A 19,785-nucleotide genomic window follows, 5' to 3' on the forward strand; every position below is an offset into this window, starting at 1 on the left:
GAGGATAGATTGTAGGGGTGATTCGACGTTTTTTGTGGTTCGTCGTATATGCAATAGCAGTTTTTTAAAATTTTGTATCCCTTGCTAAAGTATTTCAGCTTTCGTTTTTGGTTGGCAAGGTAGGGATTTGGTACCTCTGCATACTGCATCGAGATATCTCCAACATTGTGACCTGTCAAATCGAGTATACTAAGAAGTTGAAACTTTTCCATTCGTTTGAAGAATGGTATGAGACAGGTGAAGGTCGCATGAATTTCAAACCTTTAAACGGTTAATAGCGATAGTGATATCTTGCAAAATAGCGCTCAAGTTGCCTAGGAATGAGTTATCCAACACGTAGGTCACAAAATGGATTTACTGTCGAGGTACAGAAGGACTCTGGATTAAACAACATGGATGATATGGGCAAAGCTTCGTTCTACCAAAATGTGTCGAAAAAAAGGGGCTGAAAGTGTAATGCAAGGTTATGTAACACTGCAGTTGATGTAACATTTGCTCAGATTCTATAGAAATCCATCACACCGAGGGTCATCGCAAAGTGCTCATGCGGGGTCGCCTTATTTGTTTAAGGTCGTGCTTAGGCTTACAGTCAAGTGGAGTGATTGTAAACTGGAGAGTGGAGGGTGAGGATTTATTATTATGCCCCCCTTATCAGTCACACTACTCTTTCAAGGTCGCTGGATATTCCATTGCTTACTACAAAAAGTTGCGCTTGAAAGCTGAATAGATTCCAGCCGCTTGAGGTAATTTTCTTGATCCTTTCGCCATGAGTCCTTGCGCACTAGACTAGATGTCCTTCTCTCACCTTTTGAAGAAATGTTGGAAGCGATTAAATTATCCACAAGGGGACGCAGGGCGTAAAGCGTGTCAATGCGATGCTACCGATGTAGTGTCTCGATAGCTCCTAAGCTGTTATAAAATTACGAGCCCAGTGGCTAATCAAAATGAGATGTCATTGAAGATATTATTGCTTAACTTCAAGCCATTAGTGTGGTAGCTGGCTCACAGTGGACTAGGATATGCCGATCACTTCTTCAAGAACGATTTTAATTCGTTTGGACCAGATATTGTACCACTACTGCTCATTTTGGTGGCCTTGATGTTATGGTAGGTGGTAAAGCCTGTTGCGGTTTCACCAGTCCTTGTGTCGTGAGTTTCCGCAGATTCAGCCGTCCATCGCAGATGCTTTCCTTCTGTAGAGTCTGGGTGTTGTATCCAGATAGCTGAAAGGAGGACTCTCTTTTCCTCAAAGTGGTTTTGCAAAGGATGCTACCAATGTTATTTCAAAGGACGTTAAGATGAGATGGAGAAGAAGTGAGAGGCTAGTAGTATAGGAGGGATTGAAATGGCGCGACGTCCGAATGAATCATGATAGACTAAAGTAAATTTGAACTCCGGGTATTTCCTTAACATTTCCAGAATCTTCTGGCCATGCGACAACAATTGATAACATCTCAGACGGAGGTGGAGTCTCTTCGTCAGGACAACGTCAAGCTGTACGAAAAGATAAGGTTCGTTCAGGCCTACTCGCCCTCCACCTCCTCTAGTCTAGACCGTGACGACGCGGTTCTGGCACGCTACTCCAGCGCCTACGAGGAGCGCTTAAATCCTTTCAGGCAGTTCGGCCAGCAGGAGCGACAACGTCGCTACCAGGCCCTGTTACCGCACGAGAAGATCATGCACAATCTCGTGAGTTGATCGTTTTGGTTGGTCGGCGTCCACATTATAATGACGTCAGGATTCCGACCTTGTCTTTCAGGGTAGAATTATAATTAGCAACCGCGGTGCCCGTCTTGCAACCTTTGCCTACGTTCTGGTGATGCACCTGCTAGTCTTTCTGGTGCTCTACAAGATGGTTACTGCCACAGATCCCGTCTGCCCCTCTGTCCATGGTTCTAAGGATGGTCGACCGGATCAATAGGCCAGGAGAAGAAGTATTGCTGCAATTTTTTGTGATATTTCACTTACTTTGTCGACTCCTGCATTAGTCTTTCATGGTTCATTCATTGCATGTGTGTACGCATATCCACTGATTTAAGCTTTTAATGCGCCTTTCATTGGAATAAGTGAACAAGTCCTTTTGGTTGCCTTAGTTATTTATTTGGAAGCACAGATTTGAACCTATCCCCAAGAAGTTAAAAACAGTTTTTGTGTTAAATATTGTGTTAAAATTCTGACCCAGATATCTGTGGTGGAATAAAAGGCAGCCCTCCATTCTTCCACCACTGAGAATTCCTGTGTTGCCCCTAGTCATCCTGAGTTCGTAATATGGCACACCGGTGTGGAAGAGGGCTTATTTTTTATGCCATGGCATCGTGATGAGCACTGTAACCACGACGATTGAGGTAACTCCATTGCTAAAGATAGCATTCATACCGCAGAACTCTTCTGTTTCGAGTATCGTCTTGGAAGCTCCTCGCAGCCACTTCCCTCGTGACGATTCTGCATGTGAATTATGATTAGCCCCAAGGCGGAATCGAGGGTGGCGTTTTCTGTTCTCAGCATAGGGATAATGTCACCTATTGTTGGAAGTACATGCTATAGGCATAATCTACAAGGCGACTTTTGTCAGGAAGGGGTTGGTTGGAGAAATTACCCTAACAGTTAGACGGCAGTTGCTTTTCAAAATGGAAGTAGTCGTTTCTTTGAGTCGAATCTCTTTCAAGCTATTCCTGGAGGCGGAATAAATCATGCCACTATGGGATTGTGAGTCGGTGGTGGCCTGATTATAGTGTTAATAAAGTGCAGATAACGCGACCACAAACGCCCGCATAATGTTGTCACCATTTCGTCATTCTACAAACAAGTGAACACGATCACCATCACCTCATCTTGGCTGTGACCCTGTGGCCTACTCATCAGCCTGCGGTGACTTCAAAGGAGCTGTCGTTGTGTGGGCGACGGAAGGCTAAGACAAATTCCCTAAATAAGTCACCATCCTTCTCTAGGGGGCTTTGATTGTCATTTGATCGAAATAAAAGCATATCAAATGGGTCCCAACCTGATTCATTGTTTTATGACCTTTGTAAAAAATGACTTGCTTTTCATTTTCCTGGCAAACCTCGGGCAAAATATATTTTGTAATTTGTCCTTACTGAACATTTCTTATTAGGAGCTTAGTGTGACCTCGAAATCTGCATATTATCAACTATTCGTCAAGCGATAAAACCAATTCTTTCGTCACCACTTTAACCAGGAAATGGTAATGCCACCAACCAATCTTTCACCCATTTTAAGTAACAAATATTGGTATAGGTGGCAGTTTATTTTCCTATCTTAATCCCTGATATATGAGAATGTCGAAATTATGGAAGTCTTTGATCATTCTGCTGCACCTTTGCTGAACCCATCTTTATCATCTCTGTTGGAAATGTTTGGCACTGCCTACGTCCACAATCCCACAGAAGCATGGTTTCAAAACGTCTCCAGTGAACTCCATCCACAGCACTGCCAACGACGACGTACCACCCTTCCTACGGCATTTGACAAACTTGCCGCATTCACTATCGCCGTCACGCATATGTGACAATGCGGCTTTCTTATCAAATCCTGGCATCACAAATATCTGCAATGCGTTTCAGGGTGGCTTATGATAACCTCGTTGAACTAAACTGTATTGTAAACAGATGAAGAATATTCTTCTTGCGGTGATAGTGACCAACTTGCGGTCTATAAGCAGCAGTTATAAATTGATGCCATATCAAAACAAAATATCTCAGCGGTTATGGTCGGTGTTCCTACGAGAATTTTTTGCAAGTGTTAAAGCGACAAATCAACCAGTAAAGGCTACCTAGGTACAAGCAGTCGGCAGAACGAAGGGGTAGAGGTGAAGACGTATGTATTATCGTTAAATTGCCGAATGAATGACCGAGGCTCATTTGTGATGTGCAGCCTTTATACGGCTTTGTGTCCACAATGGTTTGCGTCATCGGCCAGGCAGAGCGCGAAAATATGATGCTGGAGGTAATGCCACTGTCTAGGCGAACATCAGCAACAATAATAACTAATGGGCTTTTAGGATAGAAAACTAGATTGTTTCCTACGTGTCTCTAAAACAATTCGGGAGAAATGTGTTCAACTGCCGAACCACTATGTGGTTCTGGCGTAAGCGCATTCCCAATGTGGCTCGATAAGCAGAGTTGCATCCGCCAAGGGGCTCACTTCTACATGACACTTGACACTTTAGTACGTTACTCATCAAGTGATGAAGCAATTTCTGCATGGAAATATGCCTACCGAATAGGACTCTTTGATGCTCGAATCGAGTCAAAAGTTTTTGCCGACAAACATCATCACGGGCCCTGGTGTTGCAACAATGTTAACCTTACCGAGTTTAATATCACGAGGACAATCGTGGAGCCACACCTCCAGAATTCTATTCATTTACACACCACCTTATCCAAATGTATTGGCACCTCCCCAATTTTATCAGACTGACGATTTGAAAACAATTAATTGTTGACAATAGAGGCAGGACCCTCATTCTAGTCTCCTTATCAGCAAACTAAAATCAACTTCATTTGTCTTGATATCGAAGTGCCCGGTCAGTAGACAAATTAAAATAACGGAACCAATAGGCTTTCTTACAAGGGCCTTGTCCTACCGGACTGCGCTGTTGTCCCGACTGGGCCAAGTTGGAATCTCAATAGCAGAGTATATTTTTGAATATACAGCGAGATGCTTGGATTAGATGCTTTTCTCATCATTTTTTGGATATTTGAGCTTCAGGATGATTACGCGCCTACTTTCTCCTAAGCATCGTTCCTAAAGTCAATCTTTTTCCTACCTGAAAATGAAATATCAACTTCAAAATAATCTAACAGCTCAAATCCTTGGCTGGGCGTGGAGAAATGGTGAGAGGTAAACCCTAATACCCAAGCTTTTAATAAAAAATCTCCCATTTTTCGAAACGGGGTCACCTGCAGCCTTCTTTGTTTAAACGGCATCCAAAATTACCGCAAATCCCTAGCTAAACCAGGCTTTCGCAGCGAAGGCGTACAAGTGTTTGTGTACGCCAGCGTCTCGTCCCACTCCGCGATCCAATCAATCACGACGACGGTTTTCTGTGTCGGGAAAAGACGACTTCGCGACGTCTTTTCCCTTAACGGGGACACCAGACGGCGGTGGCAGTGTCCGGAAAAACGTGGGCGCAGTCCCAGATTAGTCATGCCGCGACAGTATTCAGGACGGTCCTGCGTCCCACTTCCCTTTACGCCCATTGCCTCTGCGACGATGGAACCTTTCGTCTGACTTATCTCTGCCTTCTTGTCGGGTCTCTAGACTCATGACAAATCCTGGCAAATATGACCCAGTTGCTTCAATCGACCCTACGTTCCCTCTACTTGAGCATAAGGGATCAAGATAGGAACAGTGATATAAAAGAAAACGGATATGTATTGCTCTATAAAAATATCAAAAATAACGATTGTCGTTCCAGAAGATGGGTGAGAAGGAGCAATAAAGGTGCGTAAAAACTCTCGAAAACCAAATACGTATAAACAGTGGCAGCCTGAGGAGTTGGGATTGTCGAAGAGGGAAAAGGACTAACGATCATTGTCATAATGAAAGGGATGGGGGTCATCGCCTTCGAAGTAGGATCGGTAGGATAGAGACACTGATTGCTGTGTTGTCAAAGGTTGGTAGGGAGTCTCGTATTGTTTTCGCCACTGGTTCATGACCTCGCCGGCCTTTGTGAGACAATCGAGGTCGGAGTTGCGCATCTGTCCACTTTCATCGTGCGGTAACTTGAAATGAACACTGATTTCGTCAGGAGGGGAGAATTGATCTCGCATGACTCCAGGAATGTTGAATTCCACTCGGCCATCGCGGAAGCCTTCCACAAAGACACCGGGGAAGTGAAGTGAAGTGCTGGTGAACCGTTTCTCTACTGAAGAATGATAAGTGGAGTTCCAACATTCCTCCTCGGCTTCCTCTTTAACGGCGCCGAAGGACCTGTGGTTCATGTCCTCATCCATAAAGAAGACACCGTAGTGGTCGGAATGGTAGGAGTCTAGTGGTAAGGATACTGGAGAGGAGGACCGTGACGGAGTCCATCTGTCGTTCCTATGTCCCATTGTGTCGGTAGAGTTGAATCCACTGTCATGAAATGGTAGATATCTATTGCGTATGTAGTGTGAGTAGGATTCGCTGACTGAATCCATTTCGACGTGCTTTAGTTGACTTGATTGCTTAATCTAAGAGGGAAGAAAAGACAATGGGAACATTAGTAACTCAAATGCGCTAAGACGTGGATAAATAGCAATATGGAGTAACCTAGCATGATGAAGCCGCAACTGCTTGAACCTCTGATGTGGAGTGACTGGAACAACAGCTGCGGAGTGTGATGTAGCGAGTGTGTGTGTGTGTGTGGAACACGCCATGATGGCGCCATGTGATTGTGAGGGTCAAGCAAGGACAAGCAGGGTTGTGGTAACATCCATTAAACATCCTTGCCATGTGAACGCAATGCACGCGCGCATACACACGCACGCACTCACGCAGATGCACGCACGCACCCACGCTTGTGCTCAGCGCCTTTGCCGGGGAAAGGAACGAGCCGCGCAAGACGAGGAAATGACAGGGTGGCGTGTTTGTCACTTCATTCCAACGGCCCAATTAGCCCAACAAACTCCCCCAAAATATGAAACTTCAGCTATATACGCGATTCTTCTTTCCATTCTTCCTAAATGCCCAAGCGACTGCGTTACACCAACACAATCTGCATTACAAACACAGGTACCATCTATAATTAACTCCGAAGTGGCAAAAAGGACCCGAGATTATTTTTTTTCTCATTCGCGAATCTCACCCAAGTTTAGAGAGAATGAGAGCTATGGGTGCTAACACTGCTGTCAAAAATCAAATTACGGTATGCGTGCGAAATGACAAGGTTAACTAGGATTGGCGCAATGCTTGAGCTGAAAACGTGGATCAGAGTGCAGGAGACACAGAAAGATTTGTTATTCTAATTGCACCTACAACTGCACTTATGCTCATGCAAAAAAGGGGTAAGACAAAAAGCAGGAGCGCAAGACAGCTTGCAAAGATATGTACCTAGGTTTTGTGTAAAACATATTGATGCATAGAGTGAGTGGCCACGGTAAGTGATTGGCTATTTAGTGCACAAATAGAGCCCTTCGACTGCATTGCGAGTCTACACGTAGGGCCACGTGTCTGATGAAGTGGTCCTAAGGGTTATAATTACATCGAATTCGATTGGAAGAAGATGCGAAAAAGAAAGCACATCGATGTGGAGGAACTCACCGGGGGAAAGCCTAAGTAATTCCAGAATGCTGCGCCCCTCTCTGCTGCTTGATATATATACCCCGCCTGGGTGCGCAAGTGGCGACGCGTTTGGCGCTGCGATTGGTCGAGGCGTGGCATACCGAGGTCTCACTATCGTCTCGCACTTGGGACTCTGAAATAAACGCCGCGCACCTATTTTTGTGTCACCGTTTCATCATCTTCTGCACAAATAGGTTTTTCTAGTAGTCATAAACCGGCATGCATAAGGTTAAAGAGGGTCCGTGTGTGCTGGTCAGTCTTACTACTAGAACGAGTCACGGTAAGTAATCAGCGTACTCTAAATGTCTGCATTATTTGAAGTGTTTACCCAATTTTAGTCCTAAGGTGCAAATGCAAAAAAATTAAATATTTGCATATTTTGTTAGCCTTTTATAGTGGTACACGGGATAGTCACAGCCTGGGACTGCATTAAGATTTGGGGCGCTAGAACAAGGCCACAGCTCCTCGCGATATCGTAGTAACCAGTGTTAGCGTTTTGTGGTGCTGCTGAGGTGTAGCGACAACCAGGACCAGCAGCCGAGTGGGCTAATACGAGGCGCCGGCCAGCAACAAGTTGATTGTGTCCAGGCCACCTCATCGAGCCATGACTCAGCAATCAATACCTTAAACAGCCAGTCTAGACACGATGGCCTTACGCCACAGTGCCGAGTTCCATTTCCACTCTAGAGCTGGGATGGCAAGGTTACAATCAGCAGGACCTTATTCATGCATTTAAAATACTCCCCCCTCTGGATCAGATTAAAAACGCAGCATCAAAGTGTAAAGGGGGTTCCGGCTGTCTCCTTTATTAAAAATGGAGGACACTTGACGGGGAATTGCCGCCTTGGACGGTTTTTATTTAGGTTATGGAATTACGTGGATCCCGCCTGTATCATTAAACAGTGTGCAGCCGCTTTTTAAAGCATGCTGGCGGCATGCCCACTGCGTGCCCATTCCCGTAGTGGGGAGCAGATGAAAGACTTTGATGGCAATAGGAAGGCCCCACCGTGAATCTAGGCTTCAAAGAGCAAAGAAGTAGGCCGAAGCAAACAAGGTAACGGAACAAATGAAGTGAGTCTGGTCGGTCGAAAAAAACAACCTCAGAGAAGGATGTTGGAGCAAGTGTATTGTAGCAAAAGATAGTAGTTTTGATGTACCCGAGTCCTCTATGTCAGCTCACAAACGTTTTCATATTTCGTAAGTGTAATTTTTATTATGATAAAATGCTACCACCAGAAGTCGCTTTATACCCGATGAACCAAAGCTGACCGGATTGAAGCCCTCGAAACGCCATACTAAAGGAAGCAGAGACATCTCCTACTTTTAGAGACAAAAGCAGGGGTTGACTTTGCTCAAGTTGACAGTAGGAAGATCCAAATAACACACAACCGATACTTTAGGAAGATCAAAATGAGGTGAACTTTGTTGGATCGAAAGGCATCCAATAAGTCACTGATGCAAGTCTACGTAGCAATTAGGGTTTTGGCGTCAGGCCGAAGTGATAACGGTCGAAATCTGGGGGATCCACTGCCTCATTTTTTAAGATAAACCTGAGAATGCTTTAGTCAGCAATTTGCGATGGACATGAAACTCGGTCTTGGCAATTGCATCTAGAGAATGGGAACTGGTCACCACCACACAAAGTCTCTCAAATTTTAGAATTTACCTCTACTTAACAGAACTAGTGAATATTGTAATGTTCAAGCAGGTACAATCGCCTTTTCTTCCAATGTTGAAGGCATAGTGGCGCTCTGAGCCTTTTCTGAGGACAGAATAAGATGATGTAATACCTGGGAAGGGTATGTGGTGTCAACATACAGAAGGGCTGGAGGGCGGGGAGGAGCTACTGGCATAGCCCGGAGGCCACGTGGCCCAACGGTAGTCTAAGGGCGGAGCCTAAAGTACCCGCGGAACTAAACCGAAGAGCTACACAAATTATCGAAGGATTACAGCATGGTAAGTAAATCAAGGCTCACATTTCCACTTTAAGGCAGACAAAGTCCTAAAACTAGCAGACGTCATAACTGATCAAAGTGAATCTGGGCTATGGGATTGCCGCCTTTTTCTCAAATCAAGCCGACTTCATTAATGGATTTAATGCCTGGTCTGATCCCTGGGGCACAGCACGGTAGTTTTCATCAAGTTCTGGTAAAAAATAGAAATAGCAACCAGCAAAATACCGTACAACACATTTCGGGGTATTTTAATCAGGCGCATTTGAGTTATTTTATTTAGCCTTTGCCTAATTAATAAGGTGGAAGGCAAAAGCATTCCATGCAATGGACGTATAGATGAAAATGACACGAGTTACTAAAATGGCAGAGTCCAGATTTCTGCCGCATTTCAACCTGGGCGGCATGAAAGTTGGCTTTTCTGCAGGGAAAAAGCAAGGCAATCAGCCGGAAGGGATAAATCCAATTTCGAGGGCAGCTTCCAAATTTGGTAGTCTATAGAGGTCAATTAATCCAAATCATCAAAGCACCCACCACCCACCGCCAGCCATTCCAGTCATGTCCCTGTAACACTCGCGTTGCAACGTCTCCTCTGTCTGCAACGCAATTCCGATTGTTCAATGCCCTTTGTCAAACCCAATTGCAGCATGACCGATGTCAGGTGAATAAGCTTTTTGCAGTCAAAAAATGCAAGAATACTGGTAGATACCACCGATAATTGCACCCAGGAAAAGCATTGAAGCAAGACCTTGGAATTTAATGCGTTCTCATGACGAAACTGGGTTAATAACAAAAATACACATATAGATATATGTTTGACTGTAATAATAAATAGACCTCACTTTGCTCAAACATTCGTCATCTATTCACATTTTAGCACTTTCTGGCGACTGGACGAAAATGCTGGTAGAAAAGTTGAAAAAAATCGAAATTTATTTTAATTAAGCACGAAATCATAAGAGGTAAAATGTTTTTACTACTTATCAACAAAAAGTTTGTAAGGCCAGGTTATAATAAAAAACATTTTCTTGCGAAGAATCTGAGCTTTTATTTCTGCAAAGTCGAAACAAGAGACTACTTTTAAGCGCAGGAAAAGGAGCTCTGGTGTAGAGACCCCCGATGCTTATCCGCAGCTCTATGTGACTTCTCTGAAGACGAAAGAAGACATAAAACCCGGACAGGACATATGTATTGCTGACGAAGAGAAGGGCTAGGGGTTACTGGCATGGCCTCAGGGGGCATGACGCCCAGCGCACGTACAATGGCAGAGCCCTAGGTGTCCGTAAAACCAAAACAAAGAGTTGCACAAATAACAAGGTTTTGTAACCTCTTTAAATAATCGACTTCATTTCACTGTTGCTATTTTGGGGTGTAAGGCAAGAAATTGGCTTCAAAATGTCCCTCTTTTAACCAGCATCACCTCGGAAATACGCTGAATGGTTATTCGATACTCGTTGTTCATTAACTGCACGAAAACAGTCCTACCATTTAATCGTAGGAGCAGGGAATTTGGAGAGAATAATAATTTCTCCAATTGCATATTTGTCTACACGGACCTTTTTGGTCTCCTGCGCTTCAAGCTCTATGCTGGTGGCATCGGAACCAGCTCGCAGCTCCAGACATCCGGACTGATATTCCCTTGGCCATTCTACCCATTCTAATGGCTATAGCATCTTTTGGGATACCTTAATGACTGTGTCTTCAAGTAAAGCCGATAAACTTTGAACACAAAACAGTTTTATCGTCCTAAAACCACCTGACTAGGTTTTGTTTACTGTAGCAATAAGGAGGGTTGAATCAGCTCTGGGTGGGTGAGTAGAACCAATGGGCGTTTACGATCTTGCCACCTTCTAATTTTGGTAGCTACTGTTTTTAGTAGTAAGAAATCATTTTACGGCCTTGAGACAGGGCTTCGTGCCCCTTTGTGTGTGTGGTGATAAGTGATCGCTAGACCTCTGCGGTCATCATCATCACTAAGCTTGCTGGTCATGTTGACCCACGAGTGATCCCTCAGCGGGTTCGATTCTACGATGTCCACCTACATGGCATGGTTTTGGTGGGAGTTTGAATTTGAAAACCCAATTTGACCCTTAGTTAAAAGTTTAGGCCATGACATCCTCCCAGGGGATGTCATAAAATATGTGAGTCCGAAAGACCTCTACTTCACATGTGAAGAGAAGAGCTGGTAAACTGTTAACGGAAATGACATTAAGGGAAAGCCGAACAAAAAAGTGTCTACGAGAATTTGACGGCAGAATGAGTTTAATTTATAGGTGACAAGTAATCGTGTCGGAGTTAGAACAACAATGCAGGTTTAATTTGAGGCTATTGGCAAGTGCCAAAATTCAAATCAAACTGTAACACTCAAGGCGTATCAATTAGCGGCTGTGCTCAAGTGCTATGCAATTCAGAGTCGAAATCGCAGCCTAAAATAAAAATTCCAGATGCTAGTGAATTCTTAACTGAGTAGTTATGATGACTTACACCCGGCCTCCTGAGGCGTTCATGTCCTCAGCAAAAATGTCACATTCATATTGAAATCCAAGTGTGGCCCAATTGCAGGGTATCAGTTGTAGCGCCTTTTGCTGTTTTCATTTTATTGATGCGATTGTCATTCCGTCTGTGCTCTAAAATTCAGCGCATAAGGGTCTGCATTTTATCGGTGGGGGTTTATACCTATTAACAGAAGTACCCTGAACAAACCCAGTTGACGTCCGAGGCCACGTTCCACGTGGTTAAAAGTGCAAATTGGATCAGTGGTGCTTCGTTATAGCGTAAATGTTTCAAGTAGCTAACCAGGTCACAAGACATGGACTTCCAAAAACGCTGGCTTTGTGGTGTACGTTGCGAGTGTCTGTTTTAGCAGCCGCAAAGGGTTATTAACTTCACCTCAAAGGAATGAGTAAGGTTTTCTTTACTGTCAAGACTACACCCTGTGACCAATTAGCTCTTTCTCCATTTGAAGGGTCACGATTAGCAAGTTCTTTTCAACATGGGTAAGGACCTATTCGTGAGAACTCTCGGTTAATTGACATTTCAGTGGAAGTTCTGGAAGATTTCCTGCTTGAAAGTTTACACTATTCAGGGATAATAACATAGGGAAGGATTGAAAAATTTTGCTCGGAATGAATTACCTATGATAGATTTTGCCAAAACGGTTCCATCCAGAAAATAGCACAATGTCGTGATAGTCTACCGCAAAATGTGTTTCACCCTGATTGCGAGGAGCTCTGCCCACACCACCTTCGCTACTCGTGGGTGTGTGCTCACGCCTACATGCGTAAAGGTCAACCTAACGTCAAAGTCCGGGTTTCAAAATGTTATGTAAGGAAGATTAGAGCCATCAGTCTTAAGCACAAAGACTGCTTTTTCCCTTTTTTCTTAAAAATACCAAAGATATCAACAATAATATTGTGGATCAAAGGCATCTCTTCCATGCGTAGCCTCAGCAATTGAAGCGAGTAAATGCAAGTGTGAATAAGTGTTTGGACTTTGGGACAAAGCTGTATAGCCCGGTTTCCTCTGTCCGAAGAAAGTACGTCTGAGACCAGCCTCCACTACACATTTAAATTAAACTTCATAAATAATTATTTTCAGATTCATTTCAGATGCTCTAATTAAAATGCGTGCAATGAAACAGAGAATGATATTTATCGTTTTGGCTCAATAATTATTAACTAATAAGCAAATCTTAAGTTAATTTTTCACGTAAATATAATTTATTTAGATGTCTACAAGGCGACTTTTTGCTGCAGGGCCAACATAGAGGAAAATCGGTGATCCGCATGCACCGGCTTAAAAGCATATGACCAGTAGTGGAGACACATAAGTACAATTTAGACAATTCTTTTCGTGAGGATCCTTCAGCATGTATTGTTTTTTTTTCAGGTGACTAGCCAAATCAAAGGAGACCCTTTCTTAAATGTCCCATCTACAATAAGGAGTGGGCGTTTGTGTAGGCGTTGTTTGTAAAGTTGCGATGGTGTTTCTGCCATAGCTGCCCCATGTGGTAATGCAAGTATTTATTGGTAAATTTTCTTTCAAAAAAAAATAATCAAAGCATTTCTTTATTTCACGTATTATGGTTGTTAACTAACTAAAGCAGCTCATTTTGGAAGGCAGCAATGTATTTTGTGCATTGACTCGGGGGCTTAAATAAAAGAGAACAAATCTCGTGGGGTGACATCGTCTCCTGATACATTTATACATGTGGCCTAACATTTAAGCAGGTCTCGGAGGAGAGCTTCGACATGGTAAAATTTATCAGTAAGTATAAACCTTTCGCCGACAGCCCATCACACTGCCTGCCATTTAGTATGCGCTGTTTTCACAATTCCAAATATCGTTTAATTGTTATATTCAATGTTTGCATAAAAAGGTTGTCGTGGAACTTTAAAAATAGGTTGTAGGCTGATGAGGTTTTTAGGAATGGGAGTTCAATGAGCCGGCTATTTGCAGAAGTGACTACAGTGCGTTGAGAACGTTTGAAATCGTCACTGACTGACGTCGACTGGCCACATTTGAGGCGTATGCGCGACTCAATCGTCTTTCTGCGGCTTTTTGCTTCACCGCACTGTGCTTGAAGTCTCATGTAGATACGAGTTTTCGCCAGTTCACAAGAATCTTCACTACCCTGCATACCAAAGCAACAGCGTAAAAAGTATTTGGATTAAATGATTGAAAAAATAGTGTAACCGCAAGAAAGTACGCATTTGCATTGGCGGTAAGTGCTTGTACTTTCAATATTTGTGGTAGACTTCAACGCAGTGTTGGTCACTATTCCATGAAATAGCACATCTACTTAGCCAATTCTAGTAGAAGCTCATCCCATTTAATCGCGTCTGTACTATTTCAAGCGAGTGGTGTTCAAAATACTTTATAAATGCTAGCTGATGGTTGAGCCTCACCAAAGCGTTCATCTCACATGTGATATAACTGCAGTGATTGGCATCAATAGCCGCAAAATTAAACACTTCGAAGTGTTCTTCATAACTCCTGTAGGGGGTTTAGCATTGCTGACTCCCCCACTGCTTTCCTACCTTTGGAACAAACAGACTGGTTAGAGGAGGAGAATATCTCTCCTTTGATAAGTTTTGTTAATGTATATAAAAATATCGAGGTTATATGGGTATAGAGTTCGTTTCCGCCTCCTTCTGGGTCAATAAACTCCGCCCAGTCACGAGGTTGGTGTCTCATCAAAAAGGGTACATTTAGCCAACCATGTAGAACAACGAAAGCTAAAAGTATTTTTACCAAGCGCCGATCAGATGATATTCTATGCTGCTTTGTCACCACTTTTTGCTTTTGCTGTCTCTTTCTACTGCTTTTTCCTTGAGTGAAAAAAACAAAATGAATAAGTCAAATAGCGAGTTCATATGACATCTTTTCTCATCAAGGTAAGTTAGCAGCATTCTTGTAAAAAAGACAAGTAATAGATTTGGCTTTTAACATCCTCAGAAAATTTCTAGATGGTAAATATTGCAATAATTTATTCAACTCAGTCACATAAGTTTCCGTTATTTGTGACAGTTTCACAATATTGAGTCGTGGCAACTCTGCCTGTCGCATTGTGAGAGCCAACAAAGTGCTCTTTTCAAAAGTCATTCAACAAAGGCGTTATCACTAAAACCTTGTCAGAAATAAATCTTAATGGAGTCTCGACTTACTGAGTTTCTATGTGGTTAAGCTAAAAGAGGGGAAATAAGCTGCTGCTGGAGGGAGTAGCGACTAACATTCACCCCAACAGCTTCTTGCTTTCCTCAAGAGCCTCCTTTTGAAGAGGCATGTCGGCGTACTGGTAGCTCCTTGAGGTGATCAACATAATCCTCTCCTGATGTATTGCCTACAAATGGATAGCTATTAGGTAACATAATTCCTGATTGTCGTTGATTCTTACCCTACTTTTTAAATGCTATATTTTGCATTTAATTACTTTATTCTGCTCTTATATTTTAAGTTTAAGGAAGCATTATGTCATTGGGGTCTATGAAAATATAAGCAGTGTCTGATGCAGTTTTACGGTGACGGATCAAGGTACACTTAGCAGTTGGTGGTACACATGGCCCCCATTCACCAGTTATTATTATCATTTTTACTTGAGAAAAGTAGTTTTTGCATATTATAGAACCATAAGTGTCGTCTCAGCCGTGGCGTAGAGGAGTGTTTCTTCATGACAAAACGGTTTCAGAAAGGAATTGACCAGTATATTCTGGGAATTCCAAAGCAATGGCATGCTTGACGTTTTTCTCATCTGTTGTGAACCAATTTTGACATAGATCAGAACAGTAAATGCCATTGTTGACAACTCAAACGAGTGGTCCTCTTATAAAGTGAAACCTTTGTCTTTTCGTCAGCCCAATTATATTTTCAAAACATTCGGTTTAGAAGACTGATTTTTAAATGCAATACTGCGCTGTTTGAAAAAGGACTCCAGGTTCTCATTTGGCAAATCAGTGTTTACATTCTCTCATCATCAAATACATCAAAGCTGCCACTTGTGCTTTGGTGGTGGTGGGACCCATATCAAAAAACACCAGTAGTCCCTTCCATTTTGAAATTAAGCAGTATTCCATTTACTTCAAACTATTACACTTTGAAGTTCGGTAACAGAATTTTGTGAGGGCAAACCAAATACGCCATTTATAAGCTCTACATTCTGGTGTAGCCTTTGAAATTCCCTTTTTCATTTCACGGTGCTTGGTACTTCCAGCAGTATTTTTATGAGGCCGTCTTTTTGTTTTTGGGAATCACTATTTTCCGAAAGATTTGTGAAGTCAAGGTAAAGGAAATTTTACTTTACCTGAATGTATTATATGAATGCAATTTTAGATCAATCTACAATTTGATAATTTTGCCCATGCTGTGCCTAAAGTGATGTCTGAAGACATGAAAAGGTGAAGTGACAGGGAGGAAGGCTTGGCATTGACGTAAAAAGCGGCTGCAAGGCCGTAGACAACACAGACGGGCTCCCATGACGCCAAGGTAGCGACTAAACCGCGTAGTGTGATAAGTTTGCGTGATTGAATATATAATGAAAATAAGACCTTACCAAATACCTTTACCACCTTGTCAGTCGCCCTTCTGTGTCGATCCTTACAACCATTTTAAGTAGCGATCAAGCGTGAGGAAGGAGCACAGACAGTACATTTAGTCGGAAATCTTAAATACAGTACCCTCCCATAAAATGAGGAGATCCATTTGAGGAATGGGGCTTAAGGGTAGACACTGTTTTCAATTATTTTTCTTAAGAAATTTCCCTAAAGGTACCATAAAGAGGACAGACGTTATGTCAACAGGCCATGCTAAGTATCAGTTTTTTGAAAAATACCTCTAATCCGCTAAAACTTGCTTTTAATTTGTTCGTGATCACTGACCCAAGAAACCTCGATTCTTGCCGTTGTCGGCGATCAATGCTGTGCTTGCGGTGAATTCGTCCCCAGAATCTACTTAGGTTTTGTCCATTTAGTAAAAATTTGTTTAAATCTTTGCTTTGGTTTCGTGGGCATGGCATCCAGATTGGCCAGTAGCTCCTCAGCCCTTCTCCACGTCTGCAATACACATTTTGACCTAGCATTATAGCTTCCTTGGACTTCAAGGAAGACCGGAGCAATAAAATCAAATAATAAATCACTTTTCCAAATTTGTACAATCGTTGAATGTTATCATGCCGTATTAACGAAATGGATGATAAAAAATAAATTTAAGCTAGACCAACTGTGCATTTTGGCAAAGCTTCGTCTTTTGCAATTGTTGGCTTTTTTGGTGCACAAAGTTTGCCTTAAATTACAAATGTCAGAGTGCATCAGTTTGCTTGAAACAAATTCGTGGTAATTTTGCTTGTAGGATATGCTGTAGGTGAAAACACTTTTACCAACAGCCATGAGATGTCATTTCGGACTCCACAGTCTTGCGTGGCTTCAATTTAGGGACGAAAGTATCCTCGAGTGATTTAAATTTGGACAATTGCCACCAGCGAACAATTTTAACTGAAATTCACGTTTGCGAATTTTTAACATTAAATCACTACTCCTAGAATAGACAAATTTGCAATGAGGAGAGGAGAATAGGGGGACCCGAGAAACTCAAACCGATCCAGACATCCGGCAAAAAGGCGATAGAATAGTAATTAGAAACGTTTGCGTCATTAGTAAAATAATTTCTCAAAAGTGAATCAAAAGACTAGCTTTATTTGCATAAAGATTTTCAAAGGAATGATTCGGTTTAATTTTTCCCTAAATAAGTATACTACGTCTGATATGTAAAGGTGAAAGTAAAAACTTAAATATGAGGTTGGATTAAGAAAACAGGAAAAAGCAGGGTCCCTCTGATTGCTTAACATATTATCGCATGAAGTTATTAGGTGTTAGTCTGTGTTATGGACACCACACTTTCTCAAACAAATCTATGTATTTAGTCCACCACGTTCCAATAATTCAAGTAACCAAAAGAATTGTGTGATGTTTTTGGTATAGTTCGCTGCAACGGTTTATTGTGACTTGTAGGAGACTGTAAAATGCATGCTATCAGTTATACGCGTGCACTGGAAGCATGGACATGTGTAAGTCTCTAGGTTCTCTCCCTTGTGCTCCTCATTCCCTCCCCGTTGCCTAAAACCCTCACGGCATAAGTGGTGGAAGGTGGTTTCAGCTTTACGTATCCGCTTGGCAAAGTCAGTAGACCTAGTCTCCGAAGCTGCGGTAACCAGCTTCTCTCTAGATGTGTTGTACAGCACTCGGAGAAGATCTGGTATACGGTGGCGTGAACTACCGGGTAAAGGGGATTTGCATGTGTTTACTTCTGGTGATGAACCACTGCAAGATAGATAGGTAAGGAGAGATGGAAAAAGTTTTTTGTCCCCTTTTATCGGTCAATTGTCGTTATTACTGAAAAGAGTTGGCGATTAATGTGTGAAGAGCAACACTCAACAGTGTTTAAGGGCATGAAAGGAGAGGCGTTTAAGCTATCAGTCAAACAGTCGCCATATGGCATGCACTGAAAGCAGACGACAGTAAGCTTCAAAGACTGTCAATTTGTCGTCCTTCATATTTTTGAATGTGTTATGCAGATGTGCCGTGGATTATGGGCTGTTTGATTGACTTAGTTTTATATTGTAGAATTCGTTAATCAAGCAGACATATCATTGTTAGAGTGTATCACCACCTTACCACCCTCTCCCTGCAAAATTCCAAGTCACACATTGCTTCATCCACAGAAGACTGCGTTCGTTTAAAGTGGGTGGCTGAGATTGTTTACTTGCGTGGAGTCAACCAAATGGGTGTGGTGAATGAGATCTATCTACTAGATGCCACCCAAGGCGACTTTCGTGGAAGGTGTGCACACTAACTACTCATGCCTCTTCTTGAGAAAGTCAAGACTATTGAGCCGAGACGAGAGAAGCCACATTCTTATGAGACAAAACTTAGTCGTGAGATGACTTACACCTTAGCTAGGATGGAAAGGGGGGAATACTACCACATCCGATTCAATACCTTGATTCTCCTCATATTTCTCCAAGTTATCGTAGCCTTTTATTGATGTCAAAAAATCACATAATCACGAGCGAAATGAAAAAGGAAGTTGAAAAATAAAGGCAAATTATAAGGATGTGTTTAGGGGCAGACTGTTGGCAATAAAAGGTCAAACGCCGTAAAAAGTGGAATTTGCAGCAAGTGTATGTCTGGATGGAAGTGAATTATGGACTCTGTTACGGTGCTTAGGTCACTAAACAAAATATTTGATGAGGCTGCGATACTCCGATTACTTGTTTAACTCTGCTTTGGTTTCATAGGCGCTTAAAAAGCTGCTTTTGTACTTCCGCTGGACATCGTGGCCTCTAGATCATGCCTGTAGCCCTTCAATCCTTCTGTGCGTCGTAAGTATATATTTTGCCCTAGTATTACGTCTTCTTTCTTCTCCAGAAAAGTCTCGAGGTGCCAAAAATTCTCCTAAAGTTATTTAACTAACGCGAACCTATTTGGTCACGTTTTTAGTAGAAAATAATTCTCCCCCAAACCAGGCTGCTGCAGTTGGATGATTAAAAGAAGGTGGTATTTACTAAAGACGATTCATGCAGCCTAATTGCAGGGCAATTCAGGTACATGAGAAGATTAATATTGCCATTTTCCTTAGTGGTTTAAAAACTCGTCGACCTTCGAAGGAGAATATGACAGCTAATGAAGAATGGATCTTCATTAAGGAGGAAACATACAAATTGTGTAGACAAAGTGTGTAATTTTATCTTTTGAGAACGTAAGGAGATGAATAATAAACTCGGTGCTCACAATAGGTCGCGATCTCCTCGATTCCTCTGAATTCATTAGAGGCTAAAATCGGCTAAATTTAGCACAGGATTATTGGAACATTGTTCTAAAAAAGTTTTAAAACTCTGAAGGCCCCCGCCATTGCACTTTTGTTGGGCGGCCCGATCGCCAAGCTGTGCCGGTAACCCCTCAGCCCTTTTGTTTGCCAACAATACATGTTCTACACCAGTATAATGTCTACGTTCGTCTTCAGGGAAGACACAAGGTGGCATAAGATAAAGGGATATGGA

At 42.4% G+C, this 19,785-nt stretch overlaps 2 protein-coding genes across 2 annotated transcripts in view; one reads left to right on the top strand and one right to left on the bottom strand. All coding sequences in view use genetic code 11, as the record gives it.

Annotated features, from left to right (window-relative positions):
• The window catches only part of EGR_00469 (Protein CASP), a gene marked incomplete at both ends in the record, with an annotated part of 10,624 nt that extends 8,703 nt beyond the window's left edge, over nt 1–1,921 (top strand). The window contains 2 exons of the mRNA XM_024489718.1: nt 1,420–1,689; nt 1,760–1,921. Coding sequence (XP_024355715.1) covers nt 1,420–1,689; nt 1,760–1,921 — 432 coding nt within the window. The remainder of the gene's footprint in view (nt 1–1,419; nt 1,690–1,759) is intronic.
• A 3,031-nt stretch (nt 1,922–4,952) lies between these two features.
• EGR_00470 (hypothetical protein) lies at nt 4,953–7,882 on the bottom strand (the record flags this gene model as incomplete). The annotated part of the gene is made up of 4 exons (XM_024489719.1): nt 4,953–5,224; nt 5,549–6,194; nt 7,205–7,417; nt 7,700–7,882. The coding sequence occupies 4 exons, from the start codon at nt 7,880–7,882 to the stop codon at nt 4,953–4,955; spliced, it is 1,314 nt and encodes a 437-aa protein (XP_024355716.1).
• Between the last annotated feature and the right edge of the window lie 11,903 nt (nt 7,883–19,785).

Source organism: Echinococcus granulosus (genome assembly GCF_000524195.1).
Source record: "Echinococcus granulosus chromosome Unknown EG_S00002, whole genome shotgun sequence".
Lineage (NCBI taxonomy): Eukaryota > Metazoa > Platyhelminthes > Cestoda > Cyclophyllidea > Taeniidae > Echinococcus > Echinococcus granulosus.